General features: G+C 45.1%; 1 protein-coding gene across 1 annotated transcript in view; it reads right to left on the minus strand.

Annotated features, from left to right (window-relative positions):
• Positions 1–275: 275 nt before the first annotated feature.
• LOC134342011 (uncharacterized) overlaps positions 276–26,467 on the minus strand; it is a 63,298-nt gene continuing 37,106 nt past the window's right edge. The window contains exons 4-12 of the mRNA XM_063039952.1: positions 22,720–24,714; positions 13,844–13,936; positions 12,841–13,007; positions 10,529–10,700; positions 10,382–10,432; positions 4,669–6,406; positions 3,429–3,515; positions 3,106–3,273; positions 276–2,940 (exon numbers count right to left, since the gene is read on the minus strand). Coding sequence (XP_062896022.1) covers positions 2,838–2,940; positions 3,106–3,273; positions 3,429–3,515; positions 4,669–6,406; positions 10,382–10,432; positions 10,529–10,700; positions 12,841–13,007; positions 13,844–13,936; positions 22,720–24,714 — 4,574 coding nt within the window. The 3' untranslated portion in view covers positions 276–2,837. The remainder of the gene's footprint in view (positions 2,941–3,105; positions 3,274–3,428; positions 3,516–4,668; positions 6,407–10,381; positions 10,433–10,528; positions 10,701–12,840; positions 13,008–13,843; positions 13,937–22,719; positions 24,715–26,467) is intronic.

Genomic DNA, 26,467 nt, shown 5'->3' on the forward strand with positions numbered 1-26,467 from the left:
GAACCACCCGCACTGCAGTTTACAGATGGGGGTGTGGGTGTTTGTAAGGAGGCGATGGCTCCATTAAAGAGTCGGTTGGTGAGACCTGTTGTGGATCACCGTCTGCAGTGTTTATTCCCTTCTCTCAGAAGTGAGTGGGTAGATGAGAGACCAAGAGAAGGTTTAACAGAGAGACATCTGCACCGTGTAAGTTGTCCTGTCAGGAAACGTCTGTGATCTTGGCTCTTTTTCACTGATTGAGAAGAATTTCGACATGACCAAAGTTTACGGGGTGGTGTAATATATATTACAGTTGTTTTTATTAACAATGTACTTGATTGTATCCGTAGTAGTTTGGTAAAATCAGTGGGATCTTTGATGAAACAACGTATCAATAGACAATAGACAATAGGTGCAGGAGTAGGCCATTCGGCCTTTCGAGCCAGCAACGCCATTCACTGTGATCATGGCTGATCATCCATAATCAGTATCCAGTTTCTGCCTTATCCCCATAACCTTTGATTCCAGTATCTTTAAGAGCTCTATCCATCTCTTTCTTGAAAGCATCCAGAGACTTGGCCTCCACTGCCTCCTGGGGCAGAACATTCCACATATCCACCACTCTCTGGGTGAAAAAGTGTTTCCTCAACTCCATTCTAAATGGCCTACCCCTAATTCTTAAACTGTGGCCTCTGGTTCTGGACTCATCCATCAGCGGGAACATGCTTCCTGCCTCCAGCGTGTCCAATCCCTTAATAATCTTATGTTTCAATAAGGTCCCCTCTCATCCTTCTAAATTCTAAATCCTAATCGCTCCAATCGTTCAACATATGACAGTCCCGCCATCCCGGGAATTAACGTTGTGCACCTACACTGCACTCCCTCAATAATAAGAATGTTTTTCCTCAAATTTGGAGACCAAAACGGCACACAGTACTCCAGGTGTGGTCTCACCAGGGCCCTGTACAGCTGCAGAAGGACTTCTTTACTCCGATACTCATTTCCCCTTGTTATGAAGGCCAGCATGCCATTAGCTTTCTTCACTGCCTGCTGTACCTGCATGCTTGCTTTCAGTGACTGATGTACAAGAACACATAGATCTCGTTGTGCTTCCCCTTTTCCTAACTGGACTCCATTTAGACAATAATCTGCCTTCCTGTTCCTTACCACCAAAGTGGATAACCTCACATTTATCCACATCAAACTGCATCTGCCATGCATCTGCCTAATCACCCAGCCTGTCCAAGTCACCCTGCATTCTCATAACATCCTCCTCACATTTAGATTATGAATACACGTAGTCTTCCTTTATTGTCATTTGGTAATGCATGCATTACGAAATGATACATTATTTCCTCCGGTGTGATATCACAAGACAAAAGACAAACCAAGACTTAAAAAACTGCCAAAACCACATAATTATAACATATAGTTACAAACAGTGTAACAATACCATAACTTGATGAAGAAGTCCGTGAGCACAGTAAAGTTCAAAGTTTCTTAAATGTCCCACATCTCACGCAGACGGGAGAAGGAAGAAAAGCTCTCCCTGCCATGCCCGACCACAGTCCGACTCTGAGTCATCCGAAAACTTTGAGCTCTGATCAGCTCTCCGACACCAAGTACCGAGCGCCATTTCTGCACGAACGATTAGACCTCCTTCTCGGTCGCCAAAACCAGGCAAGGCCGGGGATTTTGAGGCCTATCCTCCGAAAGATTCCCGACCACACAGTAACGACAGCAGCGGACGGGCGTTTCAGAATTTTTTTCCAGATGTTCCTCTGTGATTTCACGTCCATTCTCCATCAAATCAGAATTGTCCACGGCTCCTATTTAACATATATGACATCATTTTTCTCCGGAGACCAGCGCACGCGCGGAGCACTGCCATCTTCTCCTCTCGCCTATTTCACAGTGCCACCCAGATTTGCGTCATCTGCACAAGTTTGCTACTGTTACTTTTAATCTCTTCCTCTAAACCATTAATGTATACAGTATTGTAAGCAGCTGCGTTCCCAGCACTGAACCCTGCGGTACCCCACTGGTCACCCCCTGCCATTCCAAAAGGGACCCGTTAATCGTTACTCTTTGTTTCCTGTCAGCCAACAAATTTTCAATCCATGTCAATACTCTGCCCCCAATACCATGTGCCCTAATTTTGCCCACTAATCTCCCATGTGGGACTTCATCAAATGCTTTCTGAGAGTCCAGGTACACTACATCCATTGGCTGTCCCTTGTCCATTTTTATAGTTACATCCTCAACATTTCCAGAAGATTAGTCATTCCGATTTCCCGTTCATAAATCCATGCTGACTCAGACCTATCCTGTTACTCCTATCCAAATATGTCGTAATTTCATCTTTTATAATTGACTCCAGCATCTTTCACACCACTGACGACAGGCTAACCGGTCTGTAATTCCCTGTTTTCTCTGTCACTCCTTCCTTGATAAGTGGGACAACATGAGCTCCCTCCAATCCACCGAACTTATCATGAATCTATAGAACATTGGAAAATAATTACCAATGCGTCCACGAATTCTAAAACCAGCTACTTAAGTACCCTGGGATGCAGACCATCAGGTCCTGGGGACTTATCAGCCGTCAGGCCTAACAGTCTATCCAGCATCATTTCCTGTCTCATATATATTTCCTTCAGTTCATCCATTACCCAGAGGCGGTCTCACACGAATGCGTCACTGTGGGACCGCCTCTGACGTCAGAGAGGGCTCTGCAGATGTTGGGGTCTGTTTGTGTTATAACCGTTGGGAATTAAACCTGGAGCGCGGCCGTTAAAGGGAGGGAGAGAAGTAGGCCAAAATATCCTCATCTCACGGGGGGTGGGAGGGGTGGATGTTCACAATTCAGATGATCGCAATTTAATTGTCAGTCCGGGTCTGGGTTCCTGCAGAGATCTCAGTTCCTTCTCCCCGGTCCAACTGAACTGATTCTCCACCAGCCTGAAACAGATGGGAGATTAAAGATGAAATAAACAGATTACAACAACATTGTCAGTAACGGAGGACTGGGGTTCATGTTTCAACAACACTCACAGACAAATATCACCAAAAAATCCACGGATCCGCTGATATTTTGTCACATTGAACAATAACACAAACACTCACCCGATCCACTTCAGACTCGGGTGTGTCAGTATGAGGCGGCGGAGAACGGGGACAGATCGGTCTGTGAGCGAGTTTAATGCGAGGTCCAGCAACGTCAGTGATCGATTTACACTGAGAGCGGAGACGAAGTCATCGACTCCGGAATCTGTGAGCCCGACATTGATCAGCCTGGAGGTGAGAGAGAGTGAAGGTGATGAACACAGAGAGTCAGGAGACGGTACAAATCTCCACTGTTAATCAGAAACAGAATTACTGATCATATTAATGTTCAGTGTCAGACACCCAGTGACTGTAAACACAGTCTCCCACAGTCTGGTACTTACACTAGTTCCTGTATTTTACACTCCGGGTTCTTCAGAGCCGCAGACACCAGTTTCACTCCTGAATCTCCCAGTTTATTCCCCGCAAGTCTAAAGACAAACAGGAAAATTGATGAACAAAGTGATTCAAACCGTGGGTCTGAGGGAATTTCTCTCAGTCGGATATTTCAGGAAACATTAAACCTTCAGTAAATCACTGATCGGAGTTCCCATCACTGTCAATGTCCCTCACTGCCCAGCTCCAGGGTATTCACCGAATGTCAATAATTTAGTCTGTCAGTGTGACCCTGTAAACTCCACAAATTCTGTCCCATTCTCTAACGGTTAGAAAAATGTTCCTGACGTGAGAGGGTCGGAAAGGGTAGGGTTGAAGGGTTAAATTCCCACAGAAGGAAGGGGGATGGGGAAGAGAGAAGAGTCTTGGCCTGAAACATCGAATGTACCTCTTCCTAGAGATACTGCCTAGTCTGCTGCGTTCATCAGCAACTTTGGTGTGTGTTGCTTGAATTTCCAGCATCTGCAGAATTCCTCTTGTTACCACAGGAGGAAGTGGGATGGGGAAAATAAATCCCACAGGAGGAAGGGGGATGGGGAAGAGAGATCCGACTGGAGGAGGGGGGATGGAGACGAGAGATCACACAGGAGGAAGGGGGATGGGGAAGAGAGATCCCGCAGGAGGAAGGGAGATGGGGAGGAGAGATCCGATAGGAAGAAGGTGATAGGGAAGAGAGATCCCACAAGGGGGAGGGATGCGAAAGTAGAACTTATGCGAGCGGTAGTTCTTAATTGGAGTCTATAATCTGCAACGGACATGATAATATGTGGGCTGGAATGACAGTGATAGTGACACACGGAGGGAGTACCGACACACAGAGACTTTTTCTCTCCCTCCCATGGGGCAGTCCACTGACCCAGCTGCTGCAGTCAGTGTCGGCCTGGGTATCAGTAACAATGAGAAGGAATATTGTCAATGGACGTCACAGGCAGCGAGAAACACAGCCGTTCCTGTGGTTTACTACCATTAAAGTGATGGCCGTTGTTCACTGATCTGATGAAATTTCCAACATCCCTTCACAAGGTATCACAGAACACTCCCGTCCTTGGGGAATTAGTGAACAATCCCCAGGGTATTTGTCACAATTCTTCACAATCTGATTGACCGCAGATTTACCCAAATCCATTTACATTGAAACAACACAATGGAACAGTTTCACAGCTCAGAGTGAGAGATAAATCAAGTTACCTTAAATCCCGGCACTTGTGCAGCCCGGGTCCCAGCCGCTGGATTCCTTCACAGTGAATGCGGCAGCGAAACAGGTCGAGGTGTTTTATTGTATCACAGAGTCCGATGACATGAGACAGGACCGCGCAGTCAATCGGGGTCAGTGTCATTCCACTGAATGAAAGTGTTTCCACAGATCCCAGTGCGGCCCGAGCCAGTCCACGATTCTGAGACTCAAACAGGTAGTGCAATGTGTTCAGGAGGCTCCTTTTACCATCTTGACTCTCTGCGTTTTCAATCTGGCGTCTAACCTCCTCCTTCACCCAGTCAATCACCCGGCAGGTTGTTTGATGAGGAAATGGACCCAGAAACTCCTCCAGGCCCCGAGCTGTCATTGGGTTGGAGAGACCAGCAACAAAGCGGAGAAATACCTGAAATCGCCCATCTTTCGTACTGTGGGCTTCAGTGAGGAATTTCAGGATATCCCCGGTATTTAGAGCCAGGAATTGTGTGACTGCAGCTACAAACTCTTGGATGGTGAGGTGTGGGAATGTGTACACCACGCTCCGGGCACAATCCTCTCTCTCCAAAAGCTCCATCAGGAACCCGGACAGGAACTGGGAAGGCTGCAGATTGTAGTTGATCAAATCTCCATCTGCAAACAGAATCTTCTTCTCATACACTCCTCTGAAGGCCATCTGACCAACCCTGAGAAACACATCACGGGGGTTCTCAATCTCACGGCCGTGGTTTTTCAGGATGTTGTAAATATAGTAGGAGTACAATTGGGTGATGGTCTTGGGAACTCGCTGTGGGTCTCTGACTCCTTGTGTGAAGAAGGGGCCCAGTGCCAGAGCGAGGATCCAGCAGTAGGAGGGGTTGTAGCTCATGGTGTACAGGATCTCGTTCTCCTCCAAGTGTTTGAAAACAACTGCTGCCACCGTCCGATCTTCGAAATACCTGACAAAATATTCCTTGCGCTCCTCAGCATCAAATCCCAGGATTTCAGCCCAGATAGTTATCTTCGCCTTTTCCATTAAATGTAGCGCTGTGGGACGGGTGGTCACCAGCACTGAACACCCTGGGAGCAGCTTGCCCTGGATTAAACTGTACACAATGTCAGACACTTCACACCACCACTCGGGATCTGGGCACTGGTGCTTGGGTTCTATATCTCTCCGACTGTCAGAAAAATCAATTTTGTGTTTGAATTCATCCAAACCGTCGAATATAAACAGCAATCCCTTTGAGTTTTTCCAGACCTCTCTCAGGCAATTCTCAAAGTAAGGATACTGATCCAGAATCAGTTCCCTCAGGTTTATCCTGCAGTTAATGGAGTTTAAATCCCGGAATTTGAAACTGAAGACAAACTGAAATTGTTGGTATATTTTCCCTGTGGCCCAGTCGTAAACAATCTTTTGTACCATTGTTGTTTTCCCAATCCCCGGGACTCCGGCCACTGCTGCCGAACTCCCAGATTTGGATTTACTCCGGGAAAAGCTGCTCTGGAACAACTGGTCAGTCCGGATTTTTTCCAGCTCTCCGCGGAGATGTTTCTCTCTCCACTCCTCGTGGTCTCTGCCTCTTGCCAGCAACTCATGTTCCACCAGTCTCCGATCTCGAACAGTAGAAATGACCGTGAGCTCAGCGTATCGATCAACCAGCTGGAAAACCTTCACCTTCTCCCTCATCAGGATCGTGTCCACTCTCAGTGTTTCAGTTTGTGCCCGCAGAGTCTCCTTGTGTTTCTGTTGAACATCTTCCATGGGAACAGACAGTGGACAAACTGTTAGATGCCTCAGCTCAGAACTCAGTATTTAAGCACACAAGAGTTAGCTCAAAGTTATTACATTAATTGAATTTATCAATGGATTTTTGTACAGCAAAGTAAATTTGATGAACAGACTTCAGTCTGGACAGACATGCGCCATCTAGATAATCACATTTCCAGATTAATTGTGCTGTGAAGGCGAGTATTTTCTTGGTAGTTTACTGACCCCCGACTGTACCGTACTGGACACCCTCCCACTACTGCCTAGCTATCATTGTTTCTGTGAAAGAACTTTGAAAGTCCAGTGTTGATCTGGCTATGGAGATCGAGAAAAGGGTAGCGGGCATTCTGTCAACTGTACAGGGCGGCTTCCTCTACCATCCTCACTGATTCAAAATAAAATAAAGTAGCTTCTTTGATCAGAATGTGCACTGTCGTGTTTGGTTCGGGGAGAAAATGTGAATATCTTGTTCAGAAGATTGAGAGAGTCCGCATTGAGACACAAAACGCAGACAATCCCCTCCCCCCCGGTCCCGATCATCACAGATGCTGCTCAGCTCACTGAGTTCCTCCAGAAAATGGTTTGAGACGGTAGATCTGCAGTCTCGTGTCTCTTAAAGAATATGTGCTGTAAATACTGAACAGATTTAAGATTCAAGATACACAAGTGTAAAGGAGAATGAAGTTATTGTTTTTCCGGATCTGATGTAGCACAAAAACTCAGATAAAGAAAGCAATGATAACACAATGAATATAAATACATACGATACACGAGTCACTCTGACCTCAGGTGGTTCTGACAGAAATTTTTTAAACCGTGCTGGTGGTGGTGTTGTGTTGTTAGTTGCGGAGGGGTGGCTTAGTCATTGGAGGAGTTGATCAGTCTTCCTGCTTGAGGAAAGTAACTGATTTTGAGTCTGGTAGTCCTGCTGTGGATGCTACGTCACATCCTCCCTCATGGGAGAGGGGCAAACAGCCCACAGGCAGGATAGGTGGGAACCTTCCTGATGCTGCTGGCCCTGTTCCGGAGCCTTTCTGTATATACGTCCCTGATGGAAGGTAGGCTGGGGGTGCCGGTGATGTGTTGGGTAGTTTTGACGACCCATTGTAGAGCCTTCCAGTCCGCCACAGTTATGCAGCATGTCGGCCTGCCCTCTGCAGCTCAGCGTAAAAGGACGGGAGTGTTGATGTGAGTACAGGTCAGACAATGTCTGTGGGAAGGGGAGAAAGAGGAGATGCTACTGGTCTGTGACTTTGAATACAAGTTTGATAACCATGCTGATTACAGGTCGGGAGGTGAAGAAGAGAGCAGAGACCGAGGAATTTCAGTAGCAGGTATTACGGGATTTCAGCTGTCACAGGACCTGCATAGAACACAGAACCTTCGGCCCACAATACTTGTGACAGGATGATGACACATTAAACTCATCCCACCTACCTTCGTTGTTCCTTATTCCACCATTCTCTCAATGTTACTTTGCCTGTCGAAATCGCTAACATTTGTCTGCATCACCAACCCTGACGGCATATTGCAGGCACACGCTACTCTGTGTAAAAGAAAATGTACTGTACATGCTTTCCCCATCTCACCCCAAATCGATAACCTCCATTATCTGATATATCTGCACCGGAAACACTCTGACTATCTTCACCTGTCAATTTTATAACCCAATATATGGTCTCTCTTCCACCCTTCACACTTCAGATGAAGGAATCCAAGTTTGCCTGCCCACTATTTAAAGTTTATGTAGCACATCTCTTTCAGCACCCACTAAGACTTTCACACCTTTCCTGTAATGGGGGACGGATTGCACCAATTCTACAAGTGCAGACAAACCGAAGTTTTATACAGCTGCGACATAAAGATTCACATTCAGACAGCTGTGGACATGGACATCAAGATCCCTCTAGATATGAATGATGTAAGGGTCGTGACCTTTACTCTATACCTCCCCCATATGTTTGATCTCAGGAATTGCAACAACTCACACTTATCCAGATTAAACTCCATCTGCTATTTCCCCATTCGCACCTGCAACTGATCTATATCCCGATAGATTGTTTGACACACCTCTTCATTCTCCACAACTCAGTGTCTCATTTCAGCATCAGAAACCTTACCTTTCCTTTTCAGACTACATTTACAACATCTCCCGTCAAGACCCACAGGCGCTACGGTCGTTGACTTTAATCCCATTTGGAACACGCCGGTCCCAAATTCTGATCAGCTGATATTTAATCAACCCCACATACCTGATGGGTATTTGCCCAATAACAGCTTCCCGGGTCTCACTGTGTGTCAGGACCCTGCCAGGGCTGTGTGCGGTCTCACAATGTGCCAGGACTCTGCCGGGGGTGTGTGGCGTCTCGCAGTGTGTTAGGACACTGCCATGGTTGAGTGGGGTCTCACATTGTGTCAGGACCCTTCCAGAGCTGTGTGGGGTATCACACTGTCTCAGGACCCTGCTGGACGTGTGTGGGTCTCACAATGTGTCAGTATCCTCTCCGGATTGTGTAGGTTTCACTGCGTGTCGGGACCCTGCTGGGAGTATGTGGGCTGTCCGTCCAATGTATTCGGATGAAATAATGAGCGTAGGAAAACATTGATTGGTGAAATAGCTGCTTCAGACAACGTGACAGCAGTGGAAATGATGTTCTACAATAATCGGGGAGAGAATCCGTTTCCTATTCAGAAATGGGTGTGGGAATTTCAGTGCTGTGCCTGTTCCCTTTTCAAACAACATGAACAACAGTGAAGAAGTTTGCATGTTTGTAGAGATTTACCAAATCCATGGTGCAGGGAAACTGGGGGTCTCCGTAGTCTGAATATGGACTGGAAAAACATTGACAGATGTGAGAGAGACGTGAGGAGTTTGTAAATTTCCTGCTTCACCTATCTCTGATCTCATCTGAAAATTAACATCTTTGGAAATTGTTCTTGGAAATGAGAGCAGCTGAACCATGGTACGTAACCATGATTCCTTACCGTGAATCCCAACTCAGATCCCTTACGTTCTGTTCAAGAGAATAATCGGATAAAACTTGGGCTGCAATAAGTCTTTCCTTCGCGCTCTCCTCTCTTAAATGTGCAGTTGCGTGATCCAGCTCAGTGTGCGATTATGAAGCCTTATAATCTCTTGAGCCCATGCACTGCCCCGGGATACATTTTCATAGATACTACGTGCTTGTGGATGTAGTAAGCTTCCCATCCAGATGGTCACAATTTAATGAATTGCAATATTATTTATAGATATTTTCATTCCTTTTCACAACCCTCAGTTTCTCTGTCCTAATTCCCACCCCTTACCCTTCCACAGCGTCCATCACACAAATCGGCACACATGAATTTCAGCTTCCGTGCAATCTCACCATCACTAACCCCGTCTCCTGATGTACTTCCCAGGATTATTGATTTGGGAATTAAACTGGATAACTGAAGCAGGGATTGCAGATGTGAACAGAGTGGGGTTTATGTGCTGTTTAGGGTTGAACATGGCTAGTTAGGGTGCTACCTGCTTTTCTCATTAAACTGATGATGTCATTGATATTCAATGACGAGAACGTCAATGGACTCGCAAATCTAAAAATATGAGGGAATTTTGAAAAATGATTTCGTATGAGGGCTGTTTCGGCGGTTGGGTGGCTGCAGGGAAATTATTTCACCTTGAGCAGTGAAATAATGGAAGGTTCTCTGATCTTCACTCCTCCAGATCACTCACTTCTCTCTGACTCCAGTGGAGGGGTCTGTCATTGCAGGACCAAAGAGGTGTTATCCGTTTTAGCAAACTCCCCAACTCTCTGCGTAATTCCGCATAATGTCCTGTGAAAACTCTCCCTTCAGCAAACATTTCCCATTTGCACTGTGTCACGCCAATGCTTGCCCGGTGAAATCCCCGTGGCTCCACAATGACATGGCCCTACACAATATCAGCAATTGGTGGAAAAAGCGGTTTCTTCACTTACCTTTCAGCTCACTGGGAATCTTCGGTATGGGTCGATGGACAGGAACACAACCTTTATGGGTTTAAGCAATTTGAGCAATTCAAAGATGTAAAATTATTATGTAATGTTTTGAATTCAAAATTAAATTCATCTGTGATATTATCTCACCATATTCCTGTATTTCTTTCAGTATTTTGTCCAACTTTGGGACACAAATTCGCATTTTCACAAAGGTTTCCCACATCACTCTCCGGGCGCGGGAGCCTTTCTCCATCACCAGGCTCAGGAGGAGTTTAGAACTGTCCGCCCGCTCTCCCTTATCAGCGAGATCAGAGATTTTCTGTGAAGAGTAACAGTGAACATACTGGGGACTGACAGATTCACACAGAGAATGAGAAGTAAATGATGTGCTCTGTAACGGGATCACTCTGAGCAGTCACCCGGACGGGTGCTGATCCTTTTCATTTTTAAATCTTTTTATTAATTATTATTGAAAATCAACAACAGAGAAAAGTACATCAGAATAATCAAGACAACATATCCATATGTAGAATAAGAGTTAAACTATCAACCAAGCTGAACAGTATATCAATAATAGTAATTAAAAAGTTAAAGCTTTTTTTATGGGAAAAAAAACCCTGCTAACTAAAACAGGAAGAAAAAAAAACTAATAACAATGAAAACAAACGGGTAAAAAACCCATTTGGAGCACAAACCCGGAGTTATGCGCCATACTAGCTTCCATTGAAATAAAAGGCAACAATCCTCCAACCAGATCCATATACCCAAGCATCAGAAGAGGACCATCTTTATTAACTCAAATCAAATGATAATAACGGGCGAAAGAACCCCGCCTTTTCTCGAACTCAAATCTAGGATCAAAAGTTCGACTTCTGATTTTTTGCAAACTAAGACATAGCATCACCTGAGAGAAACATTGTATCAAAGTGGGAGCAGAGGCATCTTTCCATTTCAATAAAATAGCCCTTCTAGCCAATAATGTGACAAATGCAATTACGTATTCGTCTGATATAGAAATACCGTGAATATATTAAGGAATCATACCAAACTAAACTGTCAATTTATTAAGTTGTAAATTGATTTTTAAAGCTTTAGAAATTGTAGAAAAAATAGATTTCCAAAATTGTTTCAATACAGAACACGACCAAAACATATGTGTCAATGCAGGTATCTCAGTTTTGCATCTATCACACTGACTATTTACATTAGGAAATATTTTAGACAATCTCCCCTTTGTCAAATAATAACAATGTACAATTTTAAATTGAATTAGAGAATGACTGGCACAAATCGAAGAAGAGTTAAATAGCTTCAAAATTCGCAACCAATCCTCTGTTATCAAGGTCATGTTAAGCTCTCTTTCCCAATCTTGCTTAATCATAAGTAAAAGATAGTTATACTGTTGTAATAGTAAATTATAAATTTTCCCAATGAAACCTTTCACTAAAGGGTTCATTTTTAAAATAATGTCTAACAGGTCAGAGTCTTGTATATATGAAAAATTACTTAAATATTCTTGTAAGAAACGTCTGACCTGAAGATATTGCAAAAAATGTGATTATGAGAGAGAGTATGTAGTTACTAATTTCTCAAAGGAGTTTAAAAAAATAGTTTCGATAAATTAAACTAAAAAGTTTCTTTTTTAAGATTATGCTGATCCTGTCTGGACATGGACTGTACATTCTGAGTGCAGAGCACACGGAGAGACATTCACCGTGAACCTGGTCCACCAGTCAGTGAGATCCTGGCTGGTCTGTGACCGCTTCATTGACGTGGCTCCAAATCCATAAATAATTCCTCTCCGGATTTGACGATGGAAACAGAAATCAGAAAATAACCATCACAGATGAAGAAAGAAGTCAGGAAGGTTTTTATAACAGAGTGAACAGTCTCAGTGAAGTTACTGAAAATATTATTTGCTTCATCTCCTCAGACGCCAGTGTCCAGCATGCCAGCCGATTACCAGTTGACACCTGATGCCTTTCCTTTACCTTTTCCAGTGAAGATTTATTCAGTGATTCCACATTACAATATGTCACTATTTCCCTATCCGCACTGTTTGGAGTTACAGATTATAACACAATCATCTCCACCCAGAACACAACACACTCCAGCTCCTGTGGCACCCACAGATAAAGCCACGGTTCTGACTGACGTCCTGCTACCACGCTGCACGATCTTCCCAAACCGAAACTTCCCGTCATATTTCCATTTAATACTGTAAGCCCACTCAACTGTTACCTGCTCAACTCACTCTGAACACTGAGCAGCCACCCACCAGTCCGCGGGGTCTTTTCACACCTTTCTATCACTGGTTCAGATTCACATCTTTGATATTCCATGTAGAGCATTTTTCCCAGTTTCTCCTGTATCTAATTTAATACCCGATGAGTCAGAGTTCCGACACCCATCAGTCCTGTGATGTGTGAAAATTCAAACCCATTCTCCCTCCCGCTCACCCGATGTTCCTCTCCACTGAACTGATTCTCGGCCGTTAACGCCAGGCTCACTCCGTGCACCCCTCCTTCCATCGCCTGCTCCAGCCTGTCCCGGTAGAAATCCGTCAACTGCAGCAGCTGGAAATCGTTCCAGCCTGCCAGGAGCTCGGTGATCACTGAGCTCGGACCTGTGAAGGAAAATGGGGAAAATTAAAGAAATTACTGACCCCATATTGGGCAGCGACTTTCTTTGTGGAAGGTAAAAATGGTGCTCCAGATCACCAAACAGTCCGATATATATATGGGGGGAACGGGGTCAGACCGGAGGGGGGAGAGGAAGTGTGAGTGGGTATAGCTCCATCTGTTGAAAGCTGCACTTTCGTGTCCCCGGGAATGTACCTCTCTGTTTGGAAAGGACTCTGCTTATTCCTGAGAATATAGTAACCCATCACCATCACTCTCCTGTTACTGCCCATCACCACTGCTCTACTCTGGCTGCCTGGTCAACCCTTTTCTTCAGCAAACCTCTGGGATATCTCACAAAATACTGTAGGAACGCAGCAGGTCAGACAGCGTCTATGGAGGAGAATAAGCAATCAACGTTTCGAGCCAAGGCCCTTCATCGGGACTAGAAATGAAGGTGACGGAAATTCTATATATTGCCACATTACTCTCTATTCCTTGTGGTCCTGAACCGAAACCTCAAATGTGTATTCCTCTCCATGGATGCTGCCTGACCTGTTGAGTTCTGCCAATATTTTATGTGTCCTTTTGTTGCTTAAAACTTTCAGCATATGCAGAATGCCATGTGTTCTGGAGTAACTCGCTATTTGAATGTAGATCACAATCTGTTAGAGGAGACAGTAGTTGTACTCCATCCACATTGGGGAATGTTTCCCCCAGAGATGTTAACTCTCTCTCTGCTCAGTTCCTTCACAAATATTTTGTGAATTGCCGATATTGGATAAAACCCAGACACACAGTCAGCACAACATTTATTAATTGAAATTATTCACCAACATACCCGCGACCTTTCCTGATCCTGACGTCACTGGAACTCCTCCATTACACGCCCGTTCAGCTATTTTGAGTACAGTTGTGTTCAGATTTTGCTGCTCTGTAACAAACAAAATTAACAGGAGGGTTTGGCATTAATTGAGGTATAAAGGAGAATACCGTTTTGTTTTTAAACTCAGGCAAACATTTCCAAACATCTTGGGCCTGTCCACTGAAGTCTTGACACGGCTGGATACACCTGCGCCCATTCACCCACAGTCACGCAATACCCATTCCCGCTCTGTCCATGGATTGCACACTGAGCCAGGATTCTCCACGGTATCTACTCGCCATATTGCAGGCAAATCCGTTTCAGGAACCAATCAACGAAATGATTTGGCAGGTTGAGCAGACAGCGCCCACTGGTTTCGTCCTCCTACCACTGGAGGCGCTATTGTGAGTAATGGACAACAGTTACAGCAGCGTGGGTTGAAACATTTCTGCTGACTAATGGAACATCTATTACTCTCGCCGTTGAATTATACAGGTTTCTCAGTCACACCTGATTCTCACCGTCTCCTTTCAGTTTAATATCGCCTGGCATTGACAGCAATGGCAATATAGGGTTTGAGTCAAAATAGAAGCACTCTGACATCCTGAACAATACAATCAAGACATCCTCCCCTGAAACTAGTGCGTTTTCTCCGGCAGGACTATAATACCATAATTATCACCTGAACTCCGATCAAAATTTCTTTGAGTATATCACCTGTTCATTATCACACAGTATTCAACAGCAAGTTGACAAAAAAAAAATAAAATAAATAACACATAATGCTGTAATTATTCAACAAGACAAACAATATGTTAATATTTCATGTGGAAGACCCTGTATCGGAGCTGATCCTTTGTGCGGGAGCTATGTATCTGCTCTCTATCTGCATTGTATTCTCTGCTGTGTATTTATGATGTTTTTATTTTAATGGTAGCCAGTCGCATCAGTGGGGGTGTGTTAAATTCGAAGGGAATCGGTTACATGTTTGTGCTTTGTTCAGTGCAGTACACAGCTGGGGAATGACAGATGTTACATCTTTTATTATTATCCACTCAAATACGTTGGAATTGCACTTGGGTACACTTCAGTTTCATCGCTTCGAGATTGTATGTTTGCTGATTGCTAATCAAGGATCGAATATATATCATCGACATTTGTAACAATTATTATTGGAGCTGAGGGCGCGTCATGCAAGGATAACAAATCCGTGGAGGTCGCCAGCAATGGTAATTTGGCTTGGTTAGAATTCACCGTTACATTCTCAACAGATGTTTCTCAATCTGTCGATTATGTTAATATTCTGAGCTACTTGAGTGTGTCGACATTAAGAAAGAGGATGTGCTGGAGCTTTTGAAATGTATTAGGTTAGATATATCGCCAGGACTGTAGGAGATATATCCTAGGCTACCATGGGAAGCGAGGGAGGAGATTGCTGAGCCTCTGACGATGATCTTTGCATCAGCAATATGGTGGGGAGAAGAACTAGAGAATTGGAGGTTTGCATATCTTGTTCCCTTGTACAAGGAAGGGTCTAGGGATAACCCAGTAAATTATAGAGCAGTGAATCTTACTTCAGTGATGGGCAAGCTGTTGGAGAAGATTCTGAGAAGCAGGATTTATGAGCATTTGGAGACACAATCTAATTAGGGATAGTCAACATTGTTTTGTCAAGGGCAGGTGATGCTTTATGGACCTGATTGAATTATTTGAGGATGCAACAAAACACATTGATGAAGGTAGATCAGTGGATATACTGTATATGGATTTTATTAAGGCATTTGATAAGGTTCCCCAGGCAATGCTCATTCAGAAAGTAATGAGGCATGGGATCCAAGAGACGTTGCTTTGTGGATCCAGAATTGGCTTGCTCACAGAAGGCAAAAGATAGTTGTAGATGTTCGAATTCTGCATTCAGGACGGTGACCAGTGGTTTCAAATTTGAAGACAGAATATAATCTTAATTATCTTAATAATCTTAATGGCTCCAGGGTGACCAGGGATGGGAGCTCAACGTTCAGGGATATTCAATATTCAGGAGGGATAGACATGAAGGAAGGGGAGGTGGGGTGGCGTTGCTGGTTAAAGAAGAGATTAACGCAATAGAAAGGAAGGACATAAGCCGGGAAGATGTGGAATCGATATGGGTAGAGCTGCGTAACACTAAGGGGCAGAAGACGTTGGTGGGAGTTGTGTACAGGCCACCTAACAGTAGTAGTGAGGTCGGAGATGGTATTAAACTGGAAATTAGAAATGTGTGCAATAAAGGAACAGCAGTTATAATGGGTGACTTCAATCTACATGTAGACTGGGTGAACCAAATTGGTAAAGGTGCTGAGGAAGAGGATTTCTTGGAATGTATGCGGGATGGTTTTTTGAACCAACATGTCGAGGAACCGACTAGAGAGCAGGCTATTCTGGACTGGGTTTTGAGCAATGAGGAAGGGTTAATTAGCGATCTTGTCGTGAGAGGCCCCTTGGGTAAGAGTGACCATAATATGGTGGAATTCTTCATTAACATGGAGAGTGACGTAGTTAATTCAGAAACAAAGGTTCTGAACTTAAAGAGGGGTAACTTTGAAGGTATGAGTCGTGAATTAGCTAAGAAAGACTGGCAAATGACACTTAAAGGATTGACGGTGGATATGCAATGGCAGGCATTTAAAGGTTGCATGGATGAACTACAACAATTGTTCATCCCAGTTTGGCAAAAGAATAAATTAAGGAAGGTAGTGCACCCGTGGCTGACAAGAGAAATTAGGGATAGTATCAATTCCAAAGAAGTAGCATACAAATTAGCCAGAGAAAGTGGCTCACCTGAGGACTGGGAGAAATTCAGAGTTCAGCAGAGGAGGACAAAGGGCTTAATTAGGAAGGGGAAAAAAGATTATGAGAGAAAACTGGCAGAGAACATAAAAACGGACTGTAAAAGCTTTTATAGATATGTAAAAAGGAAAAGACTGATAAAGACAAATGTAGGTCCCCTGCAAACAGAAACAGGTGAATTGATTATGGGGAGCAAGGACATGGCAGACCAATTGAATAATTACTTTGGTTCTGTCTTCACTAAGGAGGACATAAATAATCTTCCAGAAATAGTAAGGGACAGAGGGTCCAGTGAGATGGAGGAACTGAGCGAAATACATGTTAGTAGGGAAGTGGTGTTAGGTAAATTGAAGGGATTGAAGGCAGATAAATCCCCAGGGCCAGATGGTCTGCATCCCAGAGTGCTTAAGGAAGTAGCCCAAGAAATAGTGGATGCATTAGTGATAATTTTTCAAAACTCGTTAGATTCTGGACTAGTTCCTGAGGATTGGAGGGTGGCTAATGTAACCCCACTTTTTAAAAAAGGAGGGAGAGAGAAACCGGGGAATTATAGGCCGGTTAGCCTAACGTCGGTGGTGGGGAAACTGCTGGAGTCAGTTATCAAGGATGTGATAACAGCACATTTGGAAAGCGGTGAAATGATTGGACAAAGTCAGCATGGATTTGTGAAAGGAAAATCATGTCTGACGAATCTCATAGAATTTTTTGAGGATGTAACTAGTAGAGTGGATAGGGGAGAACCAGTGGATGTGGTATATTTGGATTTTCAAAAGGCTTTTGACAAGGTCCCACACAGGAGATTAGTGTGCAAACTTAAAGCACACGGTATTGGGGGTAAGGTATTGGTGTGGGTGGAGAATTGGTTAGCAGACAGGAAGCAAAGAGTGGGAATAAACGGGACCTTTTCAGAATGGCAGGCGGTGACTAGTGGGGTACCGCAAGGCTCAGTGCTGGGACCCCAGTTGTTTACAATATATATTAATGACTTGGATGAGGGAATTAAATGCAGCATCTCCAAGTTTGCGGATGACACGAAGCTGGGTGGCAGTGTTAGCAGTGAGGAGGATGCTAAGAGGATGCAGGGTGACTTGGATAGGTTGGGTGGGTGGGCAAACTCATGGCAGATGCAATTTAATGTGGATAAATGTGAAGTTATCCACTTTGGTGGCAAAAATAGGAAAACAGATTATTATCTGAATGGTGGCCGATTAGGAAAAGGGGAGGTGCAACGAGACCTGGGTGTCATTATACACCAGTCATTGAAAGTGGGCATGCAGGTACAGCAGGCGGTGAAAAAGGCGAATGGTATGCTGGCATTTATAGCGAGAGGATTCGAGTACAGGAGCAGGGAGGTACTACTGCAGTTGTACAAGGCCTTGGTGAGACCACACCTGGAGTATTGTGTGCAGTTTTGGTCCCCTAATCTGAGGAAAGACATCTTTGCCATAGACTGAGTACAAAGAAGGTTCACCAGATTGATTCCTGGGATGGCAGGTCTTTCATATGAAGAAAGACTGGATGAACTGGGCTTGTACTCGTTGGAATTTAGAAGATTGAGGGGGGATCTGATTGAAACGTATAAGATCCTAAAGGGATTGGACAGGCTGGATGCGGGAAGATTATTCCCGATGTTGGGGAGGTCCAGAACGAGGGGTCACAGTTTGAGGATAGAGGGGAAGCCTTTTAGGACCGAGATTAGGAAAAACTTCTTCACACAGAGAGTGGTGAATCTGTGGAATTCTCTGCCACAGCAAACTGTTGAGGCCAGTTCATTAGCTATGTTTAAAAGGAAGTTAGATATGGCCCTTGTGGCTACAGGGGTCAGGGGGTATGGAGGGAAGGCTGGGTTCTGAGTTGGATGATCAGCCATGATCATAATAAATGGCGGTGCAGGCTCGAAGGGCCGAATGGCCTACTCCTGCACCTATTTTCTATGTTTCTATGTTTCTATGTTAATGATAAGACTCGTGGCCGTGTGGAGGATCAGTGAGATCTTGGGGTTAGTGTCCATAAGACACTCAAAGCTGCTGCGCAGATTGACAGTGTTGTTAAGAAAGCCTTCATCAACTGTGCGATTGAGTTCAAGACCCGTGAGACGCAGAAACACAGAAACACAGAAACACAGAAACACAGGAACCCTACAGCACAACACAGGAACCCTACAGCACAACACAGGCCCTTCGCATTAGAATGCTGCCATGTATGTATTTACCTCGGGTTACCCATAGCCCTCTATTTTTCTAAGCACCTTGTTCCTATCCAGGAGACTCTTAAAGACCCTGTTGTATCCGCCTTCCCCACTGTCGCTGGAGGCCTATTCCACACACTCACCATTCTGCGTAAAACAAAAAAAACCTTGCCCCTGACATCTCCACTGTACCTACATCCAAACACCTTAAAGCCGTGCCCTCTTGTGTTAGCCCCTTCAGCCCTGGGAAAAACCCTCCGACTAACCACACGATTGTTAAAGCTAAAAAAGCCCTTAGTTAGACCTCACTTGGAGGAGGACTGTCTTCAGTTCTGGTCACCTCACTACAGGAAGGATGTGGATACTGTGGAGAGAGAATGCAAAGGCGATTTACAAGGATGTTGCCTGGATTGGAGAGCATGCCTTATGAGTGTAGGATGAGTGAACTTGACCTTTTCTCTTTGTAGCCACAGAGGATGAGAGGTGACCTGATAAAGGTGCATAAGTTTATGAGAGGCATTAATCTTGTTAATCATCAGAGGCTTTTTCCAACCTGGCACGAGGGGCCATATTTTAATGTGCTTGGAACAAGGTACAGAGGGATGTCATGCAGATACTGGCGGGTACATGGAATGCACTGCCAGCAAGCTGGAGGGAGGCGGACACAAAGGGTCCTTTCAGAGACTGTTAGATACCTATATGGAGCTTAGAAAGAATAGTTGGTTATGCTGTAGGGCATTACTCCGCATTTTCTAGAGTAGGTTACATGGTCAGCACAAGATTGTGGGCCGAAGGACCTGTATGCTCTCTCTTTTCATGTTTTATCGTTTCACAACATTCAAGCACATTTGATTTAATGTGTCTTTTCTGACAATGATCAACATAAAAAGACTTAAGTCAAAGTGAAAACATCGATTTCAACTTGGAGTACAGTTAAGTCAATCATCAATAAATGGAAATAATATGGCACAGCTGTAAGTCTGCGTAGAGGAGCTGTCCTCAAAAACTGAGAGACCATGCAAGACGAGGACTGGTGAGGGAGGCCACCAAGAGACCTATGACAACTCTTGAGGAGTCCCAAGCTTCACTGGCTGAGATGGTAATGACTGCGCAGACAACAACTGTTGCCCGGGAGCTTCACCAGTCATAGCTTTATGGGACTGTTGTAAAGAGAAACGCACTATTGAAAAAAAAACAACTGAAACAAAATCTCGGCCAGAGTTTGCCAGAGGGCATTTGGGAGACCCGGAAGGTTCGGGTCCGAAGGTCTGATTAAATCAAAGTTGTGCTTTCTGGCCATCAGACTAAATGCTATGTTTGGTGTCAGCCAAAGACTACACAGCATCAAAATCACAAGATTCCTACTGTGAAGCATCATGCTGTGGGGACGTTGCACTGCAGCAGGCCCTGGAAGGCTTGTGAAGGTAGAGGGTAAAATGAATGCAACAAAAACAGGGAAATCCTGGAAGGAAGGCTAATGTAGTCTGCAGAATAACTGTGACTTGGGAAAAACAAAAATTCCAGCAAGACAATAAATCCAAGCATAAAGTCAAAGCTATACAAGAAAGCTTAAAAACAGCAAAGTTGATGTCCTCGTGAGTCTAGGTCAGAGTCCATACCTCAATTTAATTGAAAATTTTTTGCTGGGCTTGCAAAGTGCAATTCACTAACGATTCCCATGCAATTTCACAGAGCTTGAGCAGTTCTGTAAAGAATGGGGCAAAATTGCAGAGTCCAGATGTGCAAAATTGATTTCCACACAACTCAAACCTGTAATTGCTGCCAAAGTGTGATCTACTAAATATGGACTAGATGGGGGCCGGGGGCGGGGGGGGGTGTATATTATTTATCTATAGCATAAAATTATATATAAATAAATGCCAATAAATCTCACAACGTATATCGGTGCTAGTAAACCTGTTTCTGAATCTGAGAACTTTTATCTGACTGTTGTGTATTTTTTTTAATGTCCGTTAATCCTGTTCCTCATACTGTCGTAGGTAGTCTTAATCGAAGTGCATTCGAGTGTTATTTCAAGTATTTTTTTGTAAGTTTTCCAGATCGGTTTCAGACCGAGATATCATGCCAAAGGAATACGTTAACATAGGCAGAGCGAACATGTTTATTGTCTTTGTTATATTGTCACTGTTCAGCTCAGTTTGGCAGATTTTATTTAGCCCAGAAGTAAATTCTGTTGAAACATTTCTCTTTATCACACGACGATCTATTCTCTTTGTTTGTTGATATCCTTAATATACTTACGTTTCATATCGATCCATCTGTTGTATTGAATCCTGATGCTCTGCAATACACTACAAGCTCTACTACACCTTTCGAAATGTTTAATGTTTACTTTAAGCTCATGTTTATATCTTTGAAAATTAGTTTCATTATTTTAATTAGTTGTTTTAGCTTTACTGATGATAGAGCAAATAATTTCAAGTCATTCTCTACAGCAGGAGTGACAAGGTATAATTAATTTTTTCCCCCTGTTTTGATACCCTATTTTGTCCGATTTAGCAAATTGGAGAGCGGGTTTAAAGCTAGCCAAAACCATAGTAGGCTTAGGAAAATGCCTCCATTTATTTTGATAACGGTAGCTTTTCCTTTGTGATTGTTAATAGCGTGATTATTGTACGCTAATGCTTCATCAGATGTAGATATTTCAGAAGTATTCGGTTTATATATTATGAAGTTCTATTAACCACGAGTGAGAGACAGAATCAAATGTTTTTTTGATAATCTGATTTCTGCTTTCCCTTCGGGCTTGATTTTGAATTTGTTATCTATTTTCAGTTGTTCCCTAAATCCAGTTATTCCCGAAGAGTATTTTTTCTGCTCTTCCGTAAGTATATTGTGGTTGTCTAAATGAGTGTTTATTAGTTAGGAGATACACGATGTTACAATTTTACATATAAAATTGACTCATTATTATTGAGAGCCAATAATAACAGAGTAGGTGACGGTAAATAGACTTATAAACGCAGAATTAAAGTTGTCCTTGAGGCTGCTGGTACTTACATTCGGCCTTTTATACCTTCTGCCTCATGGGAGTATGAAAGAGAGAATGTTTGAGGTGGTTTGGGGTTCAGCAAACAAGGCTTTGGGCGGGGTTAGCGTCTTGCTAACTTGATGGAGTTCTTCCAGGTGGTGACAAATGTGATGGATGAAGTTACACATGGATATTGTCTACTTGGATGTTAGCCTGATGTTTGACAAGGTCCGACATGGGCTCATACAGAAATTGACATGCTGGGGAACTGCGGTGAATTGGCCTTTTGGATTCATAATTGTCTTCCCCATAAGAGACAGGTGGTAATGAGGCTTAACGTGGCTGGCGATCTTTGACCAGTGATGCTCCACAAGGAACCACACTGGGATCGGCCATATTTACACATATGCCCCTCTCCCCAAGAGTGGCCTCAAAACCTACCCAACAATGCTTTGGGAATTACACTACCAGAAGGACTACTTTGCCAGATGTCATCCCCTCCCACCCCAACCACACACCTATTCCAATTTAGAATGGGAATAAATGTTGGGACTGTCAATGAGAGTCGCTTCCCAGAGATACTCTCAGCATCCTGGCGAGAACATTTCCCTCAATTCATATCCTGAAAATGCTCTCTTCATCTGGGCAGCTGCATTTTCTCGAATACACATCCTGGAAATCCTCAGGGGCAGGCAGTACATTTCCCATCGTGGGCTAGCGGGTTCCTCACTGAGAAACTTGTAGCACACCCACACATTTCCCCCCTCTGACCAACCCGCCTGCAAGGAATCACGTCCTCCCTCCCTGCCACATTCGGCGAACACACCACCCTCATATTTCACTCACCTGACAATTCCGTGTTCAATGCGCTTCCGAGCTGACAGACAGTCGCCTCACTTGTGCCGGTTCCAGGGTCCTGATCAGTGTCTCTGACGTCACTGTCTCTGGGCTGACAAACAGTCGCCTCACTTGTACCGGTTCCAGCGTCCTGATCGGTGTCTCTGACGTCACTGTCTCTGGGCTGACAGACTGTCGCCTCACTTGTACCGGTTCCAGGGTCCTGATCAGTGTCTCTGACGTCACTGTCTCTGGGCTGACAGACAGTCGCCTCACTTGTACCGGTTCCAGGGTCCTGCTCAGTGTCTCTGACGTCACTGTCTCTGGGCTGACAGACAGTCGCCTCACTTGTACCGGTTCCACGGTCCTGCTCAGTGTCTCTGACGTCACTGTCTCTGGGCTGACAGACAGTCGCCTCACTTGTGCCGGTTCCAGGGTCCTGATCAGTGTCTCTGACGTCACTGTCTCTGGGCTGACAGACAGTCGCCTCACTTGTACCGGTTCCAGCGTCCTGATCGGTGTCTCTGACGTCACTGTCTCTGGGCTGACAGACAGTCGCCTCACTTGTACCGGTTCCAGGATCCTGATCGGTGTCTCTGACGTCACTGTCTCTGGGCTGACAGACAGTCGCCTCACTTGTACCGGTTCCAGCGTCCTGATCGGTGTCTCTGACGTCACTGTCTCTGGGCTGACAGACAGTCGCCTCACTTGTACCGGTTCCAGGATCCTGATCGGTGTCTCTGACGTCACTGTCTCTGGGCTGACAGACAGTCGCCTCACTTGTACCGGTTCCAGGGTCCTGATCAGTGTCTCTGACGTCACTGTCTCTGGGCTGACAGACAGTCGCCTCACTTGTGCCGGTTCCAGGGTCCTGATCAGTGTCTCTGACGTCACTGTCTCTGGGCTGACAAACAGTCGCCTCACTTGTGCCGGTTCCAGCGTCCTGATCGGTGTCTCTGACGTCACTGTCTCTGGGCTGACAGACAGTCGCCTCACTTGTACCGGTTCCAGGATCCTGATCGGTGTCTCTGACGTCACTGTCTCTGGGCTGACAGACAGTCGCCTCACTTGTACCGGTTCCAGGATCCTGATCGGTGTCTCTGACGTCACTGTCTCTGGGCTGACAGACAGTCGCCTCACTTGTACCGGTTCCAGCGTCCTGATCGGTGTCTCTGACGTCACTGTCTCTGGGCTGACAGACAGTCGCTTCACTTGTACCGGTTCCAGCGTCCTGATCGGTGTCTCTGACGTCACTGTCTCTGGGCTGACAGACAGTCGCCTCACTTGTACCGGTTCCAGGGTCCTGATCAGTGTCTCTGACGTCACTGTCTCTGGGCTGACAGACAGTCGCCTCACTTGTACCGGTTCCAGGATCCTGATCAGTGTCTCTGTCGTCACTGTCTCTGGGCTGACAGACAGTCGCCTCACTTGTACCGGTTCCAGGGTCCTGATCAGTGTCTCTGACGTCACTGTCTCTGGGCTGACAGACAGTCGCCTCACTTGTACCGGTTCCAGGGTCCTGATCAGTGTCTCTGACGTCACTGTCTCTGGGCTGACAGACCGTCGCCTCACTTGTGCTGGTTCCAGGGTCCTGATCAGTGTCTCTGACGTCACTGTCTCTGGGCTGACAGACAGTCGCCTCACTTGTACCGGTTCCAGGGTCCTGATCAGTGTCTCTGACGTCACTGTCTCTGGGCTGACAGACAGTCGCCTCACTTGTGCTGGTTCCAGGGTCCTGATCAGTGTCTCTGACGTCACTGTCTCTGGGCTGACAGACAGTCGTCTCACTTGTACCGGTTCCAGGGTCCTGCTCAGTGTCTCTGACGTCACTGTCTCTGGGCTGACTATGCTCTCCCTCCTCTGCGGCCGGACTGCATTGTGGGACATTGCTCTCAATTTGACCCTGCTTTGGTACCTTGCTTCCCGTGTCTTGATCATCTTCAATCGATGATTTACCTGGTAAAAATCTCTCGAATGCTTTCCATAACGTATTTAATTTCCCACCTGAAATAAATGATGAATTGCAGGTTATACTAGAGTGACTTAGATACGAGCAGAACAAGGATTCGCAATGTGTGGCTACAATAAGAACAAGAGACATAAGACCATAGTTAGGACATTTGGCCCATTGATTCTGCTCCGCCATTCAATCATGGCTGATCCTTTTTTTCCGCTCCTCAACCCGAATTCCTTGCCTTCTCCCTATAACTTTGATGCTGCGTTCCATCAAGAACCTATCAATCTCTACTTTAAATAACAACCCAATGACCTGGCCTCCACAGCTGCCTGTGGTAACAAATTCCACAAATTCACCACCCACTGACTAAAGAAATATCTCCGCATCTCTGTTTTGGATGGATGATCCTCTATCCTGAATCTGTGCCCTCTCAATCTACAGTTCCCCATCATGGGAACGATCCTTTCCACATCTGTTCGCTCTCGGCCTTGCAGCATTCGATAAGGTTCAATGAGATGACACCCCGCCCCCATCTTTATAAATTCCAGCTAAAGCAGACCAGAGCCATCAAATAATGAAGCCGAGACTCTGCCTGACCAGATTTGGAATGGGGCTGTACTTGTGAATGTGAAATACACCTCCTGTCAGGTTACCATCCCGATAAGCCTGTGACTGGACACATCCACTCCCAGAAATAAAGAACAGGGTAGACGTAATAATACTAATCACTAGCTACTCAGGAGTTGAACACATTGATGTCCAGAGGATCTTAATGGAATGGTGTCAGGTGATACCGGGAAATATCACTGGGTTTATTTTCCACAATCAAAATCTCCCTGGGTCACAAACTGTCCAGTCACCGGTGTCACACAGAGGTCCGCCATCGATCAGATACTCTCCGTCCACTGGGTCAAAGTGTCCGATCCCCTGGGTCACAGACTGACCATTACCTCGAGACGCGTATTGTCCACTCCCTGGGTCACAGATTGAACATTGCCTTGAGTCACAATCTGTCCGGTCTCCTGGGTCATAGACTAACCATTGCCTTGACTCACACACTGTCCAGTCGCCTGGATCACAGATTGACTATTACCTGGATACACACATTGTCCCGTCTCCAGGGTCACACACAGATCAGCCACCGGATTACACACAGGCGGATCCTCTGGACCACATACTCTCCACACGCTTTGACATACAGTGTCCTGTCCCTAGATCACCTACTGACCATTACCTTGACACGTTCACTGTCCAGTCGCCTGGAGGAAACTTTTCTGTACCCTTTCCATCTCAAAGACATGTATGCTCTGCTCTGCCGACGTGTATGAACAGTTCCAGGGAATCGAGCATCTGTACTCTTGGTCCCCCACCTCCCATTGTTCTACAACGCTTTCCAGGGCCCGACAATTTACTGTGTAATTCCTGCCCTGGTTTGACTTTACAAAGTGAACCCATTCATTACAGCATATTCCACGGTCGTCTCAGTCTCCTTGTAAATTTTTCTAACCCTACTTTACCACCAATGTTGATGCCATCTGCAAACTAATGAACAACGTTAATTTTATCTACCAAACCTTTACTATAAAGAGCAAACAGTGGATATAGCATCCTTCCACACCACTGGGCACAACCCTCCAAACTGAATGGCACTCTATTATTAACCCTCTGATTCCTTCCTCTTCGCCAGTTCCATATGCAGTCGGCTAACTCGCCCGGAAGGACACGAATCTCAGTGTTATATACGGAGACATACATGTACATTGATGATGAATTCAGTGAACTTTGACCTTGCAATACTCC

Source organism: Mobula hypostoma, unplaced genomic scaffold (assembly GCF_963921235.1).
Source record: "Mobula hypostoma unplaced genomic scaffold, sMobHyp1.1 scaffold_111, whole genome shotgun sequence".
Taxonomy (NCBI): domain Eukaryota; kingdom Metazoa; phylum Chordata; class Chondrichthyes; order Myliobatiformes; family Myliobatidae; genus Mobula; species Mobula hypostoma.